General features: G+C 40.2%; 1 protein-coding gene across 2 annotated transcripts in view; it reads left to right on the top strand.

Moving 5' to 3' along the window:
* Window positions 1-15,882, top strand: part of ZC3H7A (zinc finger CCCH-type containing 7A) — a 38,049-nt gene that overhangs the window by 14,345 nt on the left and 7,822 nt on the right. For both annotated transcript variants that reach the window (XM_069569970.1, XM_069569971.1), the window contains exons 4-19: window positions 330-527; window positions 1,271-1,429; window positions 1,666-1,746; window positions 1,840-1,878; window positions 2,758-2,791; window positions 3,412-3,695; window positions 5,121-5,328; window positions 6,387-6,451; window positions 6,998-7,184; window positions 8,228-8,389; window positions 11,600-11,796; window positions 12,071-12,171; window positions 12,825-13,006; window positions 13,414-13,490; window positions 14,409-14,542; window positions 14,945-15,050. In XM_069569970.1, coding sequence (XP_069426071.1) covers window positions 330-527; window positions 1,271-1,429; window positions 1,666-1,746; window positions 1,840-1,878; window positions 2,758-2,791; window positions 3,412-3,695; window positions 5,121-5,328; window positions 6,387-6,451; window positions 6,998-7,184; window positions 8,228-8,389; window positions 11,600-11,796; window positions 12,071-12,171; window positions 12,825-13,006; window positions 13,414-13,490; window positions 14,409-14,542; window positions 14,945-15,050 — 2,214 coding nt within the window. The remainder of the gene's footprint in view (window positions 1-329; window positions 528-1,270; window positions 1,430-1,665; window positions 1,747-1,839; window positions 1,879-2,757; window positions 2,792-3,411; window positions 3,696-5,120; window positions 5,329-6,386; window positions 6,452-6,997; window positions 7,185-8,227; window positions 8,390-11,599; window positions 11,797-12,070; window positions 12,172-12,824; window positions 13,007-13,413; window positions 13,491-14,408; window positions 14,543-14,944; window positions 15,051-15,882) is intronic.

The raw sequence follows: 15,882 nt of genomic DNA, 5'->3' as shown, positions 1-15,882 counted from the left end.
TTATAAATACCAGTTAGAAGCCTTAAAATGCTCATTCCACTTGTATGAATTTATCCTTGGCCCAGAGCTGGCGATGTCAACAAAAATTGACAGGCTGCTTTTGCAGCACTTTTCTTAATTGATTTTTTTCTTGGAAAAAGCAAGCACGAGGAAACTCTAGCTGAGATAGTAGTGACCTGGCCTAGATTTCATAATTTCTTACAATAGTGCTTGTTGCTCTGTCAAATTATTTCCTCTGAAGTTTTAGATACAGAAATTAAAATTTGCTTGCACTCTGACTTGTTCCTTAAAGAGTTTCAAGGGGTAACATTCTTTTTATTTTTTTTAAGGTGTATTTACACGCTCTTGTGAGAAATCTTTTTAATGAAGGAAATGATGTTTATCGCGAACGTGATTGGAACCACTCCATAAGTCAGTATTCAGAAGCTTTGAGTATAGCTGATTATGCAAAGTCTGAAGAAATTTTAATCCCTAAAGAAATCATTGAAAAACTATATATAAATCGTATTGCTTGCTATTCCAATATGGTGAGTTGTAACTTGTAAAGCAGTGTTTCTGGAGAGAAAAAAGATTTTCAGTAACATAGTACATTAGCAAAAGTCAGCTTTCTAATTTCAGTTTATAGGAAAGATGTATTAGGTGCTTTAGAGAGGCCTCAAGCTTTGAAAAATCAATTTTGGCCAAATACTTATGAATTTTTAAAAATAAATTTTTAGATACTGGTCCTTGGAGATACCCTTTTGAGTGTGGCTTTGGGGGAGGGGGTATCTGCTCTTAAAAAAAAAAAAGTCAGCCTAAAAAGATACAGGTATTCACAGGTGGGTGTATCAGTTGTCTCTGCTGACAGCTTGCTCCTTATGTTTCTCTTAGGAGTTATTTTTATTTTGTAATTTAAAAAAAGGAATAGTGAGCCTTCAAAAGAATTAATACAACCTGTTCACTTATCTAAACTTAAAAAGTAGTATTTTGATGTTCTTACAGTTTTCATATAGACATTTACACTTAGGGCCTCAGCTATACCTGGACAGCTTTCTTTCTTGAAGATCTGGGGTCTTTTATGGCCAAAGGTCTGGGTGGTGGGTACATAGGTAGCCATGATATTCTTTCTACTTTTCTGTATTTGAAATTTCATAATGAAAATAATTAAAAAAACAAAAACAAAACAAAAACCATTACCAATCCATTTTGAGAGGAGAATCTGAATTTGTTTGTGTTTGCATCATTGCAAGACATGAATTGATTGCTAACTTTATTTGGTCTCACTCACCAGGGTTTCCATGATAAAGTTTTAGAAGACTGTGATACAGTCCTCAGTTTAAATGCCAGTAACTACAAAGCTCTGTATCGGAAATCTAAGGCTCTAAGTGATTTAGGAAGATTCAGAGAGGCTTATGATGCTGTAGCAAAGTGCTCCTTGGCAGTGCCTCAGGTATGGTATTTATGTTCTAATTCATTTGTTTACATCCTAGCCATTTTATTGCTTCTATGTAGACGAATGGCATCAAAAAGTTATGTTTTCCAGCCAGCCGTCCACCTGCTGCAGCTGGGAATAAATGCCCATAAAGCAAGTGTCTTGACAAGGATAAATTAGAACTGCTTTGTCCCTTCACCTCTACGGTTAGTAAATATAACCCTCCATTAATTGTATATTCTGACATTTTTCAGGATGAACATGTAATAAAACTAACTCAAGAACTAGCTCAGAAACTGGGATTTAAAATAAGAAAAGCATATGTTAGAGCCGAGGTAAGCTGGAGTTCTCGCCATAAGTTATTTTCATTTTGTTTTGTAACTTGGAGTCAGTTCTGGTTTTAAATTAGCATCTTAATTTTCTTTCAGCTCTCACTAAAATCAGTTCCTGGGGATGGGGCTACAAAGGTAAGGTCATTACTCTTGTAAGAATCATAATTTTTAAAAAAGAAAAGAAGAAGTAGTAGCAGTTCTGCTTTTAATATTTTGGGGTTTTGTTTATTTTTGAGGCCTTTTGATTCCTCATACACCTAAGTGGCCAGAGCTTCCTGCCCTATGAAAAGAAAACAAACAGCTCCAGTCATATCTTTTACTCTCAATCAGCATTTCCTGAAGGCCCATGGAGCATTTTACAGGATGTTCATAGAAGTTAGGTGTTATTAGAAAATGTGGGTTGGGGCCACATACTAATTTTAGAAGTCACTGGGTTAAACACATATCTTTTTTAAGGATAAGTCTTCTTAGAGCTGTTAGGAGGTCGCTGTGAGTTGGGGAGGATGGAGTGGCTACACGGGTCCCTCTGGAACTGGAAGGCTCCTGAATATGCTTGGAGAAATACTAGGCCACACGAAATGAGTGGCAAGAGGCCCGCACTGTTTAATCCTACGTTATTACAAAGGTTGGGCTTCCCAGCCAGGTGGCCTGCCAGTGCAGGAGATGCAAAAGATGCAGGTTCAATCCCTGAGTCAGGAAGATCCTGAAAAGGAAATGGAATCCTACTGTGGTATTCTTGCCTGGGAAATTCCATGGACAGAGGAGCCTGGTTGGCTACAGTCCATGGGTCACAAAGAGGCAGACACGACTGGGCATACACTGGACTGGCCCACACGACTGAGTGTGCACTGGACTGGCCATCACAAAGGCTTACGCATTCTGTTTGTCTCTGTCTTAATTGGAAGGAGGTCAGATGTGAGAATTGGCATTGCTCTCTTAGAGCGAGTTTTATAGCTTGCTTTATAGTCTAGAATCCTGAAAATACTATGATCTATTATTTGGTTCAATTTCTAGGCTTTGAACTGTTCTGTGGAGGATATCGAGCCAGGTATGTTTGCACACACACGTCCTGTTAATCTGAAGTGCCACCCTTGGGGACTTCCCGGATGGTCCAGTGGTTAAAACTGCACGCTTCCAGGCAGAGAGTGTGGGTTCGACCCTGGTCAGGGAACTAAGATCCTACATGCCTCACTGCGCACCAAACAAAAAAGAAAAGTGCCAGCCTTAGATGTCATGTACGTTGTAGTGTTGTCAGTTAAGATTGCTGGGTCGTTAGTAGTATTAAAACAAGAGTAATTTCAGAAACCACCTCTGTGCCTCTGGCTGTGTCAGTAGTGACTGATGGTACTGACTGTCAGCGAGCAGTTGTTTGGTATCCACCGTGGCATCACCACCCTCTAGTAGCTCCACCCGAAAGGAGCCCAGGTATTTTGAGAAAGGAGGAAGCATTTTCACAAGTGAATATATCTGTTCCTGGGCAAAACAAACTCTTTTTTTTAGAATTGCTTTTACTCTTTTATTTGAATTGGTTTCGCTGTTGTATCTATCTGTTTATATATTGCTTTCATGTTTTCACCTTGCTCTTTATTTTCTCTGTTATTGGCCATTAACAGTAGTATTACGTAAATATACTGAAAATAAGTGAGCACATGTCCATTCATGTTACAGATTTATTAGCTCCGAGGCAAGAAGCACCTTCTGTTGTTTCTATACCTGCATCCAGTTTTTCTCACCAAGTTGGAAATGAGCTGGCTTCAGTTTCTATTATGCCCTTAACTTCTGTTTTGCCACTGCAAGTGGAAGAGAGTTCTCTACCATCGACAGTGTTGGCAAATGGAGGAAAGATCCCCTTCAGCACGCCGGAAGCGTTTTTAGACGATGGGGATATAGTTCTCGGAGATGAAATAGACGATCTCCTGGATTCTGCACCTGAAACTAATGAAACCGTCATGGTAAATTTCAGTCTGACTCCCTTAAAACCTGACTTTTTCCCCCCTCTTTTTTAAAAAAATTGTGATATAACCTGCTAGATATTTTCAGTATTGACTGTACGCTAAACTTAGGCTTTTCTTGAAAATTACTTTTGTCCTTTTCCAGTGGTAACTGGCACTTTATTTTATACATTAAAAAAAAAAAACCAGAACATGCTAGGAATCACATGTTGTGGGAAAGGGAAATTTAACTCCCTGGCAAACAATAGACATTTGGCATGTAAGGCAAAATGAACTGATGGATTAAGGATTTCTCATTCCTTAAGGATGATTCTCCTGTAGCTACATAACCATAAAGCAAACTTGGGTCCACAGGCCAGATCTGGCCTGCTGCCTCTTTAGTACAGCCCGAACACTAAGACTGGTTTTGAGATTTTTACGTGGCTAGAAGAAAGGGAAAAGAAGAATAATATTTAAGATACATGAAGCTATCTCATGACACTGCAGTAACAGAGTTGAGTAGTTGCGCCAGAGGCTGTGTAACCCACAAAGCCTACAGTGTTAATAGGGCTGTATTAATATCCAGCCCTTATAGAAAAGTTCACTGACTCCTGCTGTGAAGTATATTAAGAAAGGTAGTGGCAGCAGGGATCCTAGAATGATGACGCAGAGAGGGAAACTCAGAGCTGGTTTCCGGGGAGAGTAAGACCAGTGATGTCCTTGTGGGGCTGACAAAGAGAAGATGTAAAAGGCAGACAGACAGTGGCGGGTGCGGGTGGGGGAGTTGGTCCCTTCCACTTTGACCTGAGGCAGGTTATTTCACCTCTCGGTCCCTCGGTTTCCTCATCTGTACAGTGACAGTCCTCGTAGGGTGCACCTCAGCGGGTTAGGAGGATTAAAGGGACGGTATATCCTGCCATTTATAGAAAAGTTCGCTGACTCCTGCTGTGAAGTATATTAAAATAGTGGAAGGTATTTTAATTGATACAGGGGGCGCTCGAAAAATTGTCGCTGTGTGGGGGAGGGGCAAGGCATCGTTCCATTTGTTCTCATGAGGTTGTACATTGACATCTCCCAAAAGATGGTCCCCAGTTCTCCAGGCTGCTCCAGCTCCCTTCTCTCGACCACCCTTCCTTCCGCCCTGGCCCCCGTTGGCTCAGAGCAGGGACTGTTAGGAATCCTAGAAAGCTTGGAAAATGAAGCAGGGACTTCTCATTTGGGTCACAGTGATATTAGAAGTCGCATCTCCAGACTTTTTAAAAAGTGGGCTGGAGAAGAAGTCAGCTCTGTCACTTGGATTCTGCCATCTTGATTATGACTTCAACTTTGTTACCTAACAAAATCACCCGGTGGACTAATTTGTTCTTATGTGCTGATATTAAAAGCAGTTTGGCAAGCTTGGGACAGAGTTTCACGGACTTCGTTCTGGTCTTGTTTCCTCCCCAGCCGTCAGCCTTAGTCAGAGGCCCCCTCCCAACTGCCAGCGTTGGCCCAAGCGTCCCCTTCTCGGCGGCGTCTCTTTTGGGCGCCTTGCCCATCGGGGCGAGGTACGCACCTGCGCCCTCCTTCTCGGATCTGTACCCGCCTTTGACTTCATCCTTAGAAGATTTCTGTTCTTCTTTAAATTCATTTTCAATGAGTGAATCTAAACGAGGTAAGACTCGAGCTGCTTATGTAAACAGTTACAGTTCGTTCTCTAAAAAAGACAGTCTGTTTAACTAACACTAGGTAGTTGGTACTTGAGTTATTTTCATTGTAGCTGAAAATACACTGTAGCTCTAAAACCTGAAGCTTCCTGTTTTAAATTCTCCTGGACTTAACTGTGCCATTGTGGAGATCAAGAAGCAAAGGCCTAAGAGTAGGAATGTATGTGGCACTGTTTGTTTGTTTGTTTTAATAAGATAACTTGTTAAGGTGGGTGTCTGTTGTTTGGGGGGGTGAGATGACTTTTAATGTTTTAATGTTTTCTCTAGAAAAGGGATAACCCCCTCTTAAAGGGTCTTAAAGACCCTTTTAAATTCTGAACTAGGCAATACTTTAGTTAAGACTAATTTAAAATCAGTGTTTAGAATGATAATAGAACCACGTATTTTTGGCTTCATCCATTGAGCTCAGCAAACTATGGTACTTTACTTTTGCAAAGGATTGCTGAGGTTTGGGCCTGACTCCTGTTTTTGTAATTCTAGGCTTAATGTATCCTTTAAGTAGCCACAAGAAAAATCTTCATATTTTTGTCAGGCATCATTACAGTTAAACGAATCAACATCAAAATAATTGATTTAAAGATTGGCAACTGAACAAATGAAAATTTGTGGAAAACAGAGGGCAGAGAGAAAGGAATTGAGTGGCAGACGGAGAAAAAGAAGTTTCTGCTTCACACTTTCAAAAGGAAAGAATCCTTTTCCATTTTTAATATGAATTATCTTCTTAGTCTTTTTTTTAACATTCCCATTTGATAGGCCCTGCCTTAGCTCATGTCTCTGAAAAATTGCTTTTTATTGAAATTTGTTTGTCTAAGGATTATTTATGTCCTTGGTTTCTGGAGGAGAAGAGAGACTCCATAGCCCTTTTTGAGTGTCAATAATGAGCAAGAAAGCTTCTCGGAACTGGGAGGGGAAATAAGGTGGGAAGCCATAGTGAGCTACTAAGCCCTGATGTTCTTATTACATGATTAGAATGAAAAGGTCTGTTGAAGTTTTTTTATTATTTTAGATCTGTCCACCTCAACTTCTAGAGAGGGAACAGCGCTTAACAACAGTAATTCTTCCCTTTTACTTGTAAGTGCCACTTCCTCTTTTGTAACTTCGTCGCTTAAATTGCAAATAGGTCTTTTACTTAAGTAACTGAGTTATTTGAATGAACGGTACCAGCTCCCTGGAATTTTGTGTGTGCTGTGGGAAAGAGTGCTAAAATAAGACTCTTCTGGAACATCCAGTAATAAGTGCTCTGTGTTTAAGGCTGGATCTGTCATGGCAAATTAATCAACAGTGTAAGAGGCTTTAGCACAGTGTGAATGATGAAGAAATGCAAGATCAGGGCATGAAAACCCTGTTGGCTGATGAAGCAGAACAGTTGCCCATTGCTTGTAACAACTCATGGAGCATCCCAAAAAGTGGGGGAGGGGCCTAGAGACCCCACGGACGGGAACATGTAGAAGGAAATGGTTTTTAAATAGAAACGTAGTAAGGACAGAATAGTCCCACCTCTAGTCTGTGCAGAATGGCTCACTTTTGAGATGCGTTTGTTTTCTTCTTTAGTGATAGTGCAATATTTTTTGGCTGTTTTTTTTTGTTTGTTTTTTTGTTTTCTTATGCTTCTTGCAGATGAATGGACCAGGCAGTCTGTTTGCTTCTGAGAGTTTCCTGGGAATTTCAAGTCACCCTCGGAATGACTTTGGAAACTTTTTTGGAAGTGCAGTAACTAAACCCGCTTCTTCAGTGACCCCAAGACATCCCCTTGAAGGAACCCATGAACTGAGACAAGCTTGCCAGATCTGTTTCGTAAAATCAGGTCAGGACCAAACCAAGGAGCCCGTCAATAACCTGAGAGTTTTTAGGAATTTGTAAATCTATGTGGAAACACCAACTATTGTGACTCTTGTATCTTTATTTGAATTCTTTCTAAAGAAGCAGCAATTATTGATTAGGAGCCTTTAGAGTCTAATAGGATAAGTCTCAGTTCTTCTTTGATATAATTTTATGTATAGAATCATTTAGAATAGAATATTTAACCTGATTTTGAAAATTCTTTGTATTTTAAGTATATGTTTAAGAATGTGATCATTTTCAAATAGAGTGAGAACTAGAAAAAAGCATTTTTAAGACCAGTATGTGATACAGTGTTTGTGAAAATTAGAGTACTTTCTGTTGGGTTTTTTCATATCTTTACCCCTAAGTCAAGTGATACAAACACAGTTTATTCTAAACGGGGCCCAAATTCATTTTCTTACTTGGTTTATTTAAGCACATGCTTTTCCTTTACTCAGTTGGTAAAGAATCTGCCTGCAGTGCAGGAGATCTTGGTTCGATTCCTGGGTTGGCAAGAACTGCTAGAGAAGGGATAGACTACCCACTCCAGTATTCTTGGGCTTCCCTCATGTCTCAGCAGGTAAAGAATCCGCCTGCAATGTGGGAGACCTGGGTTCGATCCCTGGGTTGGGAAGATCCCCTGGAGAAGGGAAAGGCTACCCACTCCAGTATTCTGGCCTGGAGAATTCATGTACTATAGAGTCCATGGGGTCACAAAGAGTTGGACATGACTGAGCGACTTTCACTTTCACTTTCCCTTTAGAAGCCATTAGAATTCTTATTCTAATAAATAAGGGTTATATCTTGGGAGCACTGGTGGTTTTGCTCTGATCTTTGTGTTTTGTCTGACAGCACAAAAGGCAAAAATTACTTTCCCTAGCTTGTTTTACGTGGGGGTTATGAAGGGACTTTTTCATGGGAATTTAATAATCATTATTCAGTTGCTCACAAATGCTTATAACTGTGCCTGTAAAATGAAATGATACTTCTTGTGCATATGAACAATCCTTTTTATATCTTTTTCAGGGCCTAAGCTAATGGATTTCACTTATCATGCTAATCTAGACCATAAATGTAAGAAAGATACTTTAATTGGTAGGATAAAGAATGTAGAAGATAAGTCATGGAAAAAAATACGTCCAAGACCGACAAAAACAAATTATGAAGGCCCTTATTATATATGTAAAGGTATGTGCTATAATTACTTAATTGGTGTACCATGGCCTAAGTGAGAAACAATTTGCTACTTTCATTGCAATAGCCCCAGTATTACTGTTACTAAAAATGTTTAGAGTTAACAGCAAATTCCTTGGTTTGAAAGATTAGTATTTGTTTGTATTACTTTTACATTTGCTTTTAATTTGCTGTCAAGTGGGTGTTTAATAGTTATTTATTGAAATAGGGGTTTCACCAGGTTTTAAACAGAAAACTGTCTCAAACGTTGGGTTCTGACATAGTCTAAGCAGAATCAGAACACTGAACTAAGGCTTTGATAATGTCACTCTTTTAATGTATTTTTGAGAGAAACGTAGTGTTTTCATTTTGTCAGACAGCTCCACCTGAATGAGCTTTCAGGCAGTTAAGTTGCTCAGTCGTGTCTGACTGTGCTACCCCATGGACTGCAGCATGCTAGGCTTCCCTGCCCATCACCAACTCCTGGAGTTTGCTCAAACTCATGTCCATTGAGTTGGTAATGCCATCCAACCATCCCAACCTCTGTTGTCCACTTTTCCTTCTGCCTTCAATCCTTTCCAGCATCAGGGTCTTTTCCAGTGAGTCAGTTCTTCACATCAGGTGGCCAAAGTTTTGGAACTTCAGCTACAGCATCATTCCTTCCAATAAATATTCAGGAAATGAGCTTTGAATGTCCGTAAATGATAGAATGGGAAAGACTAGAGATCTCTTTAAGAAAATTAGAGATACCAAGGGAACATTTCATGCAAAGATGGGCTCAATAAAGGACAGAAATGGTAGGGACCTAACAGAAGCAGAAGATATTAAGAAGAGGTGGCAAGAATACACAGAAGAACTGTACAAAAAAGATCTTCACAACCCAGATAATCACGATGGTGTGATCGCTCACCTGGAGCCAGACATCCTGGAATGTGAAGTCAAATGGACCTTAGGAAGCATCACTATGAACAAAGCTAGTGGAGGTGATGGAATTCCAGTGGAGCTCTTTCAAATCCTGAAAGTTGATGCTGTGAAAGTGCTGCACTCAATTTGCCAGCAAATTTGGAAAACTCATCGGTGGCCACAGGACTGGAAAAGGTCAGTTTTCATTCCATTCCCAAAGAAAGGCAATGCAAAAGAATGCTCAAGCTACCGCACAGTTGCACTCAACTCACACGCTAGTAAAGTCATACTCAAAATTCTCCAAGCCAGGTTTCAGCAGTAGGTGAACCGTGAACTTCCAGATGTTCAAGCTGGTTTTAGAAAAGGCAGAGGAACCAGAGATCAAATTGCCAACATCCGCTGGATCATCGAAAAAGCAAGAGAGTTCTAGAAAAACATCTATTTCTGCTTTTTCGAATATGCCAAAGCCTTTGACTGTGTGGATCCCAATAAACTGTGGAAAATTCTGAAAGAGGTGGGCATACCAGACCACCTGATCTGCCTCTTGAGAAATCTGTATGCAGGTCAGGAAGCAACAGTTAGAACTGGACATGGAACAACAGACTGATTCCAAATAGGAAAAGGAGTACATCAAGGCTGTATATTGTCACCCTGCTTATTTAACTTACATGCAGAGTACATCATGAGAAACGCTGGGCTGGAAGAAGCACAAGCTGGAATCAAGATTGCCGGGAGAAATATCAATAACCTCAGATATGTAGATGGCACCACCCTTATGGCAGAAAGTGAAGAAGAACTAAAGAGCCTCTTGATGAAAGTGAAAGAGGAGAGTGAAAAAGTTGGCTTAAAGCTCAACATTCAGAAAACAAAGATTATGGCATCTGGCCCCATCACTTCATGGCAAATAGATGGAGAAACATTGGAAGCAGTGGCTGACTTTATTTTGGGGGGCTCAAAAATCACTGCAGATGGTGATTGCAGCCATGAAATTAAAAGACACTTACTCCTTGGGAGAAAAGTTATAACCAACCTAGACAGCATATGCAAGAGCAGAGACATTACTTTGCCAACAAAGGTCCATCTAGTCAAGGCTGTGGTTTTTCCAGTGGTCATGTATGGATTCGAGAGTTGGACTGTGAAGAAGACTGAGCGCCGAAGAATTGATGCTCTTGAACTGTGGTGTTGGAGAAGACTCTTGAAAGTCCCTTGGACTGCAAGGAGATACAACCAGTCCATTCTAAAGGAGATCAGTCCTGGGTGTTCATTGGAAGGACTGATGTTGAATCTGAAACTCCAGTCCTTTGACCACCTGATAACAAAGAGCTGATTCATTCGAAAAGACCCTGATGCTGGGAAAGATTGAAGGTGGGGGAAAGGGATGACACAGGATGAGGTGGTTGGATGGCATCACTGACTCAATGGACATGAGTTTGAGTAAACTCCGGGAGTTGGTGATGGACAGGGAGGCCTGGCGTGCTGCAGTCCATGGGGTCGCAAGGAGTTGGACACGACTGAGTGACTGAACTGAACTGAAATGATTTTTTAAACTTAGGTGGTGAACATGCAAACATCAGGGCTTTTTTTGCCCTGTCTGAAATAAAAGTAATTTAGAATTGTGCTGCTGTTGTTTTTTTTTTGTTCGTTTGTTTGTTTTAAGAGTTAATGGGACTTCTCTGGTGGCTCAGATGGTAAAGAATCTCCCTGCAATGCAGGAAACCCAGGTTCAATCCTGGGCCGAGAAGATCCCCTGGAGAAGGGGATGTCTACCCACTCCGGTATTCTTGCCTGGAGAATTCCACGAGCCTGACAGGCTACAGTCCACAGGGTTGCAAAGAGTCAGACACAACTGAGCAACTAACACTTCCATGCTTTCAATACACCATTCCTCCATAGTAATATGTGTACCGTGGTTTGAAGCTATCCATGAATTGTTAGAAAAATTTAAACAATGCCCTTAGTGTGTTTAATATTCATTGGCTTTGAAAACACAGTGGCCCATGTTTTAAATGTCTTTTAATTCCCTGTGTCCCCCCTACTTTTTTTTAAGATTTTGTTTGAAAATGTATTTTTTTTTTCCCTTTTTCAGAGGATAGTTACTGTTGTGTTAGTTTCTGCTTTACAGCAAAGTGAATCAGCCACACGTATACATACATCCCCTCTTCGTTGGATTTTCCTCCCATTTAGGTCACCACAGAACATTGAGTAGAATTCCCTGTGCTATACAGTCGGTTGTCATTAATTATGTTTTATTCGTATTAGTATATGCATGCCAATCCCAATCTCCCAATCCATCCCACCTCTGTTAATTTCCTGTCTTTCTAGATGTTGCCGCTGAGGAGGAATGTAGATATTCAGGCCACTGCACATTTGCTTATTGCCAGGAGGAGATAGATGTCTGGACGCTGGAGCGGAAGGGGGCGTTCAGCAGAGAGGCTTTCTTCGGTGGCAATGGAAAGATCAGCTTTACCGTGTTCAAACTGTTCCAGGAGCATCTTGGAGAATTTATATTCCTTTGTGAGGTACTGTCTCCAAGTCTTCTTTCGACTGTGAAACAGGTAGTGGTTTCTGACACAGAAGTATCAAGTGCTTAGCTCTGGTCCTGCTGTATGCTAAAGCATTTGCTTAGCAATGGTAGCTACTATTACTACCCAAAAGAATAACATTCAGACGTCCTATTTGCTGAGTGTTAATTGACATATGCTTGTAATATGTAAGTATGAATGTCATCAGCATCACACAAAAGTTATCATCTTGTATTACATTTTTATGATAATTCTTCTCTGTCTGTTTCAGAAATGTTTTGATCATAAGCCTAGAATGATAAGTAAAAGAAACAAAGATAATTCTACTTCTTGTTCTCATCCGGTTACAAAGCATGAATTTGAAGACAATAAGTATGTTGGTATTTTCTAATATTTTTAGTGACAAAATTAATCCTCTTTTTAGATCCAAATAAAACCAGAGTAGTATCTTCCCAGGTGTTCCCTTCTCTTTTTGTTGTTGTTTTGAAAGATGGTGACTATTTTTATAAGACTAATAGGTTTTGCTGAGAACTTTAAAATGAATTATTAAGATTTAATACAGAAAAGTAATACGGGTTTATAGCTTCTCATGACATGGATTTAGGTATTTTAATGTAGCCTACGATAATTATCCTCTCCTCTCCCCAATTAATCCTACAGTTGCATACAGTGATTTGTTTTTTTCTGAAAGAGATTTAAAATGTATTTTCAGTCTAGAATTTTACATTTTGTATATGTATATGGGCTTACTTGTTGCTCAGATGGTAAAAAAAATTCCACCTGTAATGCAGGAGACGTGGGTTTGATCCCTGGATTGGAAAGGTCTGCTGGAGAAGGGAATGACAACCCACTGTAGTATTCTTGCCTGAGAATCCCATGGATAGGAGCCTGGGGGGCTACAGTTCATGGGCTTGCAAAGAGTCAGACGTGACTGAGCAGTTAAGCACACACACACATGAGTATATACATTTTTTTAAAAAGCTATGGTAGAACAGTAGTAAAATGTCGCTCCATTTTCCTCTTAGGTGCCTTGTCCACATTTTGCGAGAGACAACAGTAAAGTATTCCAAAATACGTTCTTTTCATGGCCAGTGTCAGCTTGATTTATGCCGACATGAGGTTCGATATGGCTGTTTACGGGAAGATGAATGCTTTTATGCACATAGTCTTGTAGAATTGAAAGTCTGGATATTGCAAAATGAAACAGGTAGGTTTGTGCAAGATTGAGACAAGTCCCCTCAAGAGCAGGCAGGGTTTACGGAATGGTATTGAGGACCTTTCCCCATAATCTGGTGTGGCAGCACTGTAGATTTTATCTTGAGTCTTAAACCTGAGTTGCTTCACCTTTGGAGTGGCCTATTTTGAATGTGGTCTCATATAAGTAATTCCTGATACAAGTTCATGTATGCAGTACGGATCCGTGAGGAAGAAAGATTCTTCGGAAGGCACCAAGAGCTGTATTTATAAAGATTCCATTTCAAAAGAGTAGTGTGATATTCATCCTTGGTGACAGATCATGCCAAATGGGGGTAAAGAATTGAGTCTGACTGTGCCTAGACAGGTGGCCTGGTACTGCGTAAAGAACTTTAAACAAAAGTCTTCGGCATTTTTCAGGCATCTCACATGATGATATTGCCCAGGAATCTAAACGATATTGGCAAAATTTGGAAGCAAATGTACCTGGAGCTCAGGTATGTTTTTCCTTTATCCTTTCTGCATTTGGGATCTTTTCTGGAATGGCCTGATGGATGTTAGTAGTTGGCAGATGCAGTTTATACTTCCATATAATCCAGTAACCTGCTTGAGTTTTCTTGAGTTTATTGAGTTAAGTGGGAAAAAAAATTGTGTAAATTCTGAATTTTAGTTGATTATCATTAAAATAAAAAACCAAAAAACTAGGTATCTCATAGTACCTGCCAGGAATACAGGTTAGGGAATTCCCTTGTGGTCCAGTGGTTAGGACCCTGTGATTCCACTGCAGGGGCCATGGGTTTGATCCCTGGTCAGGAAACTAAGATCCTGCATAGCCAAAGAAGAAAAGAATATAGGGTACAATTTTCTCTAATTATTTTATCTTTTGGCCACACCACATAGCATGTAAGATCTTAGTGCCCCAACCAGGGATTGAATCCACATCCCTTGCAGTAGAAAGCACAGAGTCCTGACTACTGGACTCTCAGGGAAGTTCTACAATACAGTTTTCTTATTTAGTTTATTTGGCAAAACAGTTGGGGTCTTGGGCTGTGGGGATCCTTGGAGGAGGGGAGGTAGACTGTGTAGTTTTGCTTACCACTCAGCCAGACTGCTTTATCCAACCATCTTCCTTCCTTTCTCCCCACAAATCCTAAACATTAACACCAGAGCTGGCTTTGATAAATTGAGGTTTGGCATCTGTAATCTACTTTCATCATATTCTCTTATATTTGGATAGAGAACTGGAGATTTAGTTATCAGATCGTATATATAGTGGTCAGATCATTAGACCAGACAAGAACAGAAGTTGTGTGCTATTAAAAAAATAATAATAGCACACAGTTGTGCATGGCGAATGAATGTGTTCTCAGAAAATGGTTTTCTGTTAATTAAAACTGATCTCTTAATTACTTAAGGTACTTGGCAATCAAATAATGCCTGGATCCCTTAATATGAAGATAAAATTTGTATGTGCTCAGTGTCTGAGAAATGGCCAAGTCATTGAACCAGACAAAAACAGAAAATATTGCAGTGCAAAAGCAAGGCATTCGTAAGTAGTGTGTGTGTGCAAATAGTGCCTGTTTCTTTTCATGGGCGTAAAACCGTACATATAAGAAAAAAGATTAAGGCTGTGAGGAGAGCAAAGGAAAGTAGACAATTTAGGAGTAATTGCAAACCAAAAGGAAAGAGATTTTTAGGATTTAGTAGCTAAGAATTCAACAAAATTCAATAGTATTTTTCCTGTATTTTACCATTTCCTTGTTTAGGATTCATAGGGACTGTCTGTTTATAAATATCAACAGGAAGTGAAATGACAGAATCATAAGGCATTTCTTTTAGAAGGGTTGAAAAAAAAAATCTCTGGTCCCTTGGGTACAGACTTTGTACCTGCCCCTTTATATTATGCCTTTGCCAGTGTGTTTTTGTTTTTTCTGAACTCCATTTTTCTTAGGTGGACCAAAGATCGTCGTGCGATGAGAGTGATGTCTATTGAACGTAAGAAGTGGATGAACATCCGTCCTCTTCCCACAAAGAAACAAATGCCTTTACAGTTTGATGTACATACGTAATTTTTAAGCCACTTTTTTTTTTATTAGGCATTTCAAATCATTAGAAAGTAGTAGTAATTCGGATGGAAACTGGTACCCTTTAAATAATGCTCGTCATGTTACTAAAATCTAAGTGGTCCTTTCGTTTTCCTTCCCCTTTTGTGTGTGTGGCTCTGGCGCAGTTTTTAGGTGAGTTACTTAGGAGACGTAGAAATGAACTAGAGAAAAGTAATGGTCTAGACTCAGCTTATTTTCCAGATGAATGACTGTGAGCAAATGGGAGAGAATTTCATTGATTCCTCAGCTTTGCTATCAAACCCAAGACTTTCTGTATTATTAACTCTGTTGATGAGTTTTTGGTGTTTTGTTTTTTTTTATCACGCCTATTTCTTTCACTGAAGCAATGGATGCTCGCTAAAGGATACCTAATGTTACAGGATTTTCCTGAAGTAACCCAAGGGTGGAGAAGGAAATGGCAACCCACTCCAGTGTTCTTGCCTGGAGAATCCCAGGGACAGAGGAGCCTGTGGGCTGCCATCTCTGGGGTCGCGCAGAGTCAGACATGACTAAAGCGACTTAGCAGTAGCAGCAGCAACCCAAGGGAAAAATGCTTCCTGTTGGAGCAACATGTTCCCCCAAAGCCCTTAGATTGGGAACATCAAACTGTCTTACAAGGTGGCACGTTTCGTCTTGGTCCCGTACATGGTCGTCTGGGCAAAGCTTGGAACTGGCCTCACTTTCTTGTTCACGAGAGAGGGTCTGGCGGGGTTATACCTGAGCTCAGGTGAGGGGCGCTTTCTGCCCCAGTGGAGGAAACATGGGGAGAGTCTTTTGCCCAGAG

This window comes from Ovis canadensis, chromosome 24 (genome assembly GCF_042477335.2).
Source record: "Ovis canadensis isolate MfBH-ARS-UI-01 breed Bighorn chromosome 24, ARS-UI_OviCan_v2, whole genome shotgun sequence".
Taxonomy (NCBI): Eukaryota; Metazoa; Chordata; class Mammalia; order Artiodactyla; family Bovidae; genus Ovis; species Ovis canadensis.
Note: the sequence above shows the minus strand (reverse complement) of the source record. Positions and strands in the feature narration are given on the sequence as shown.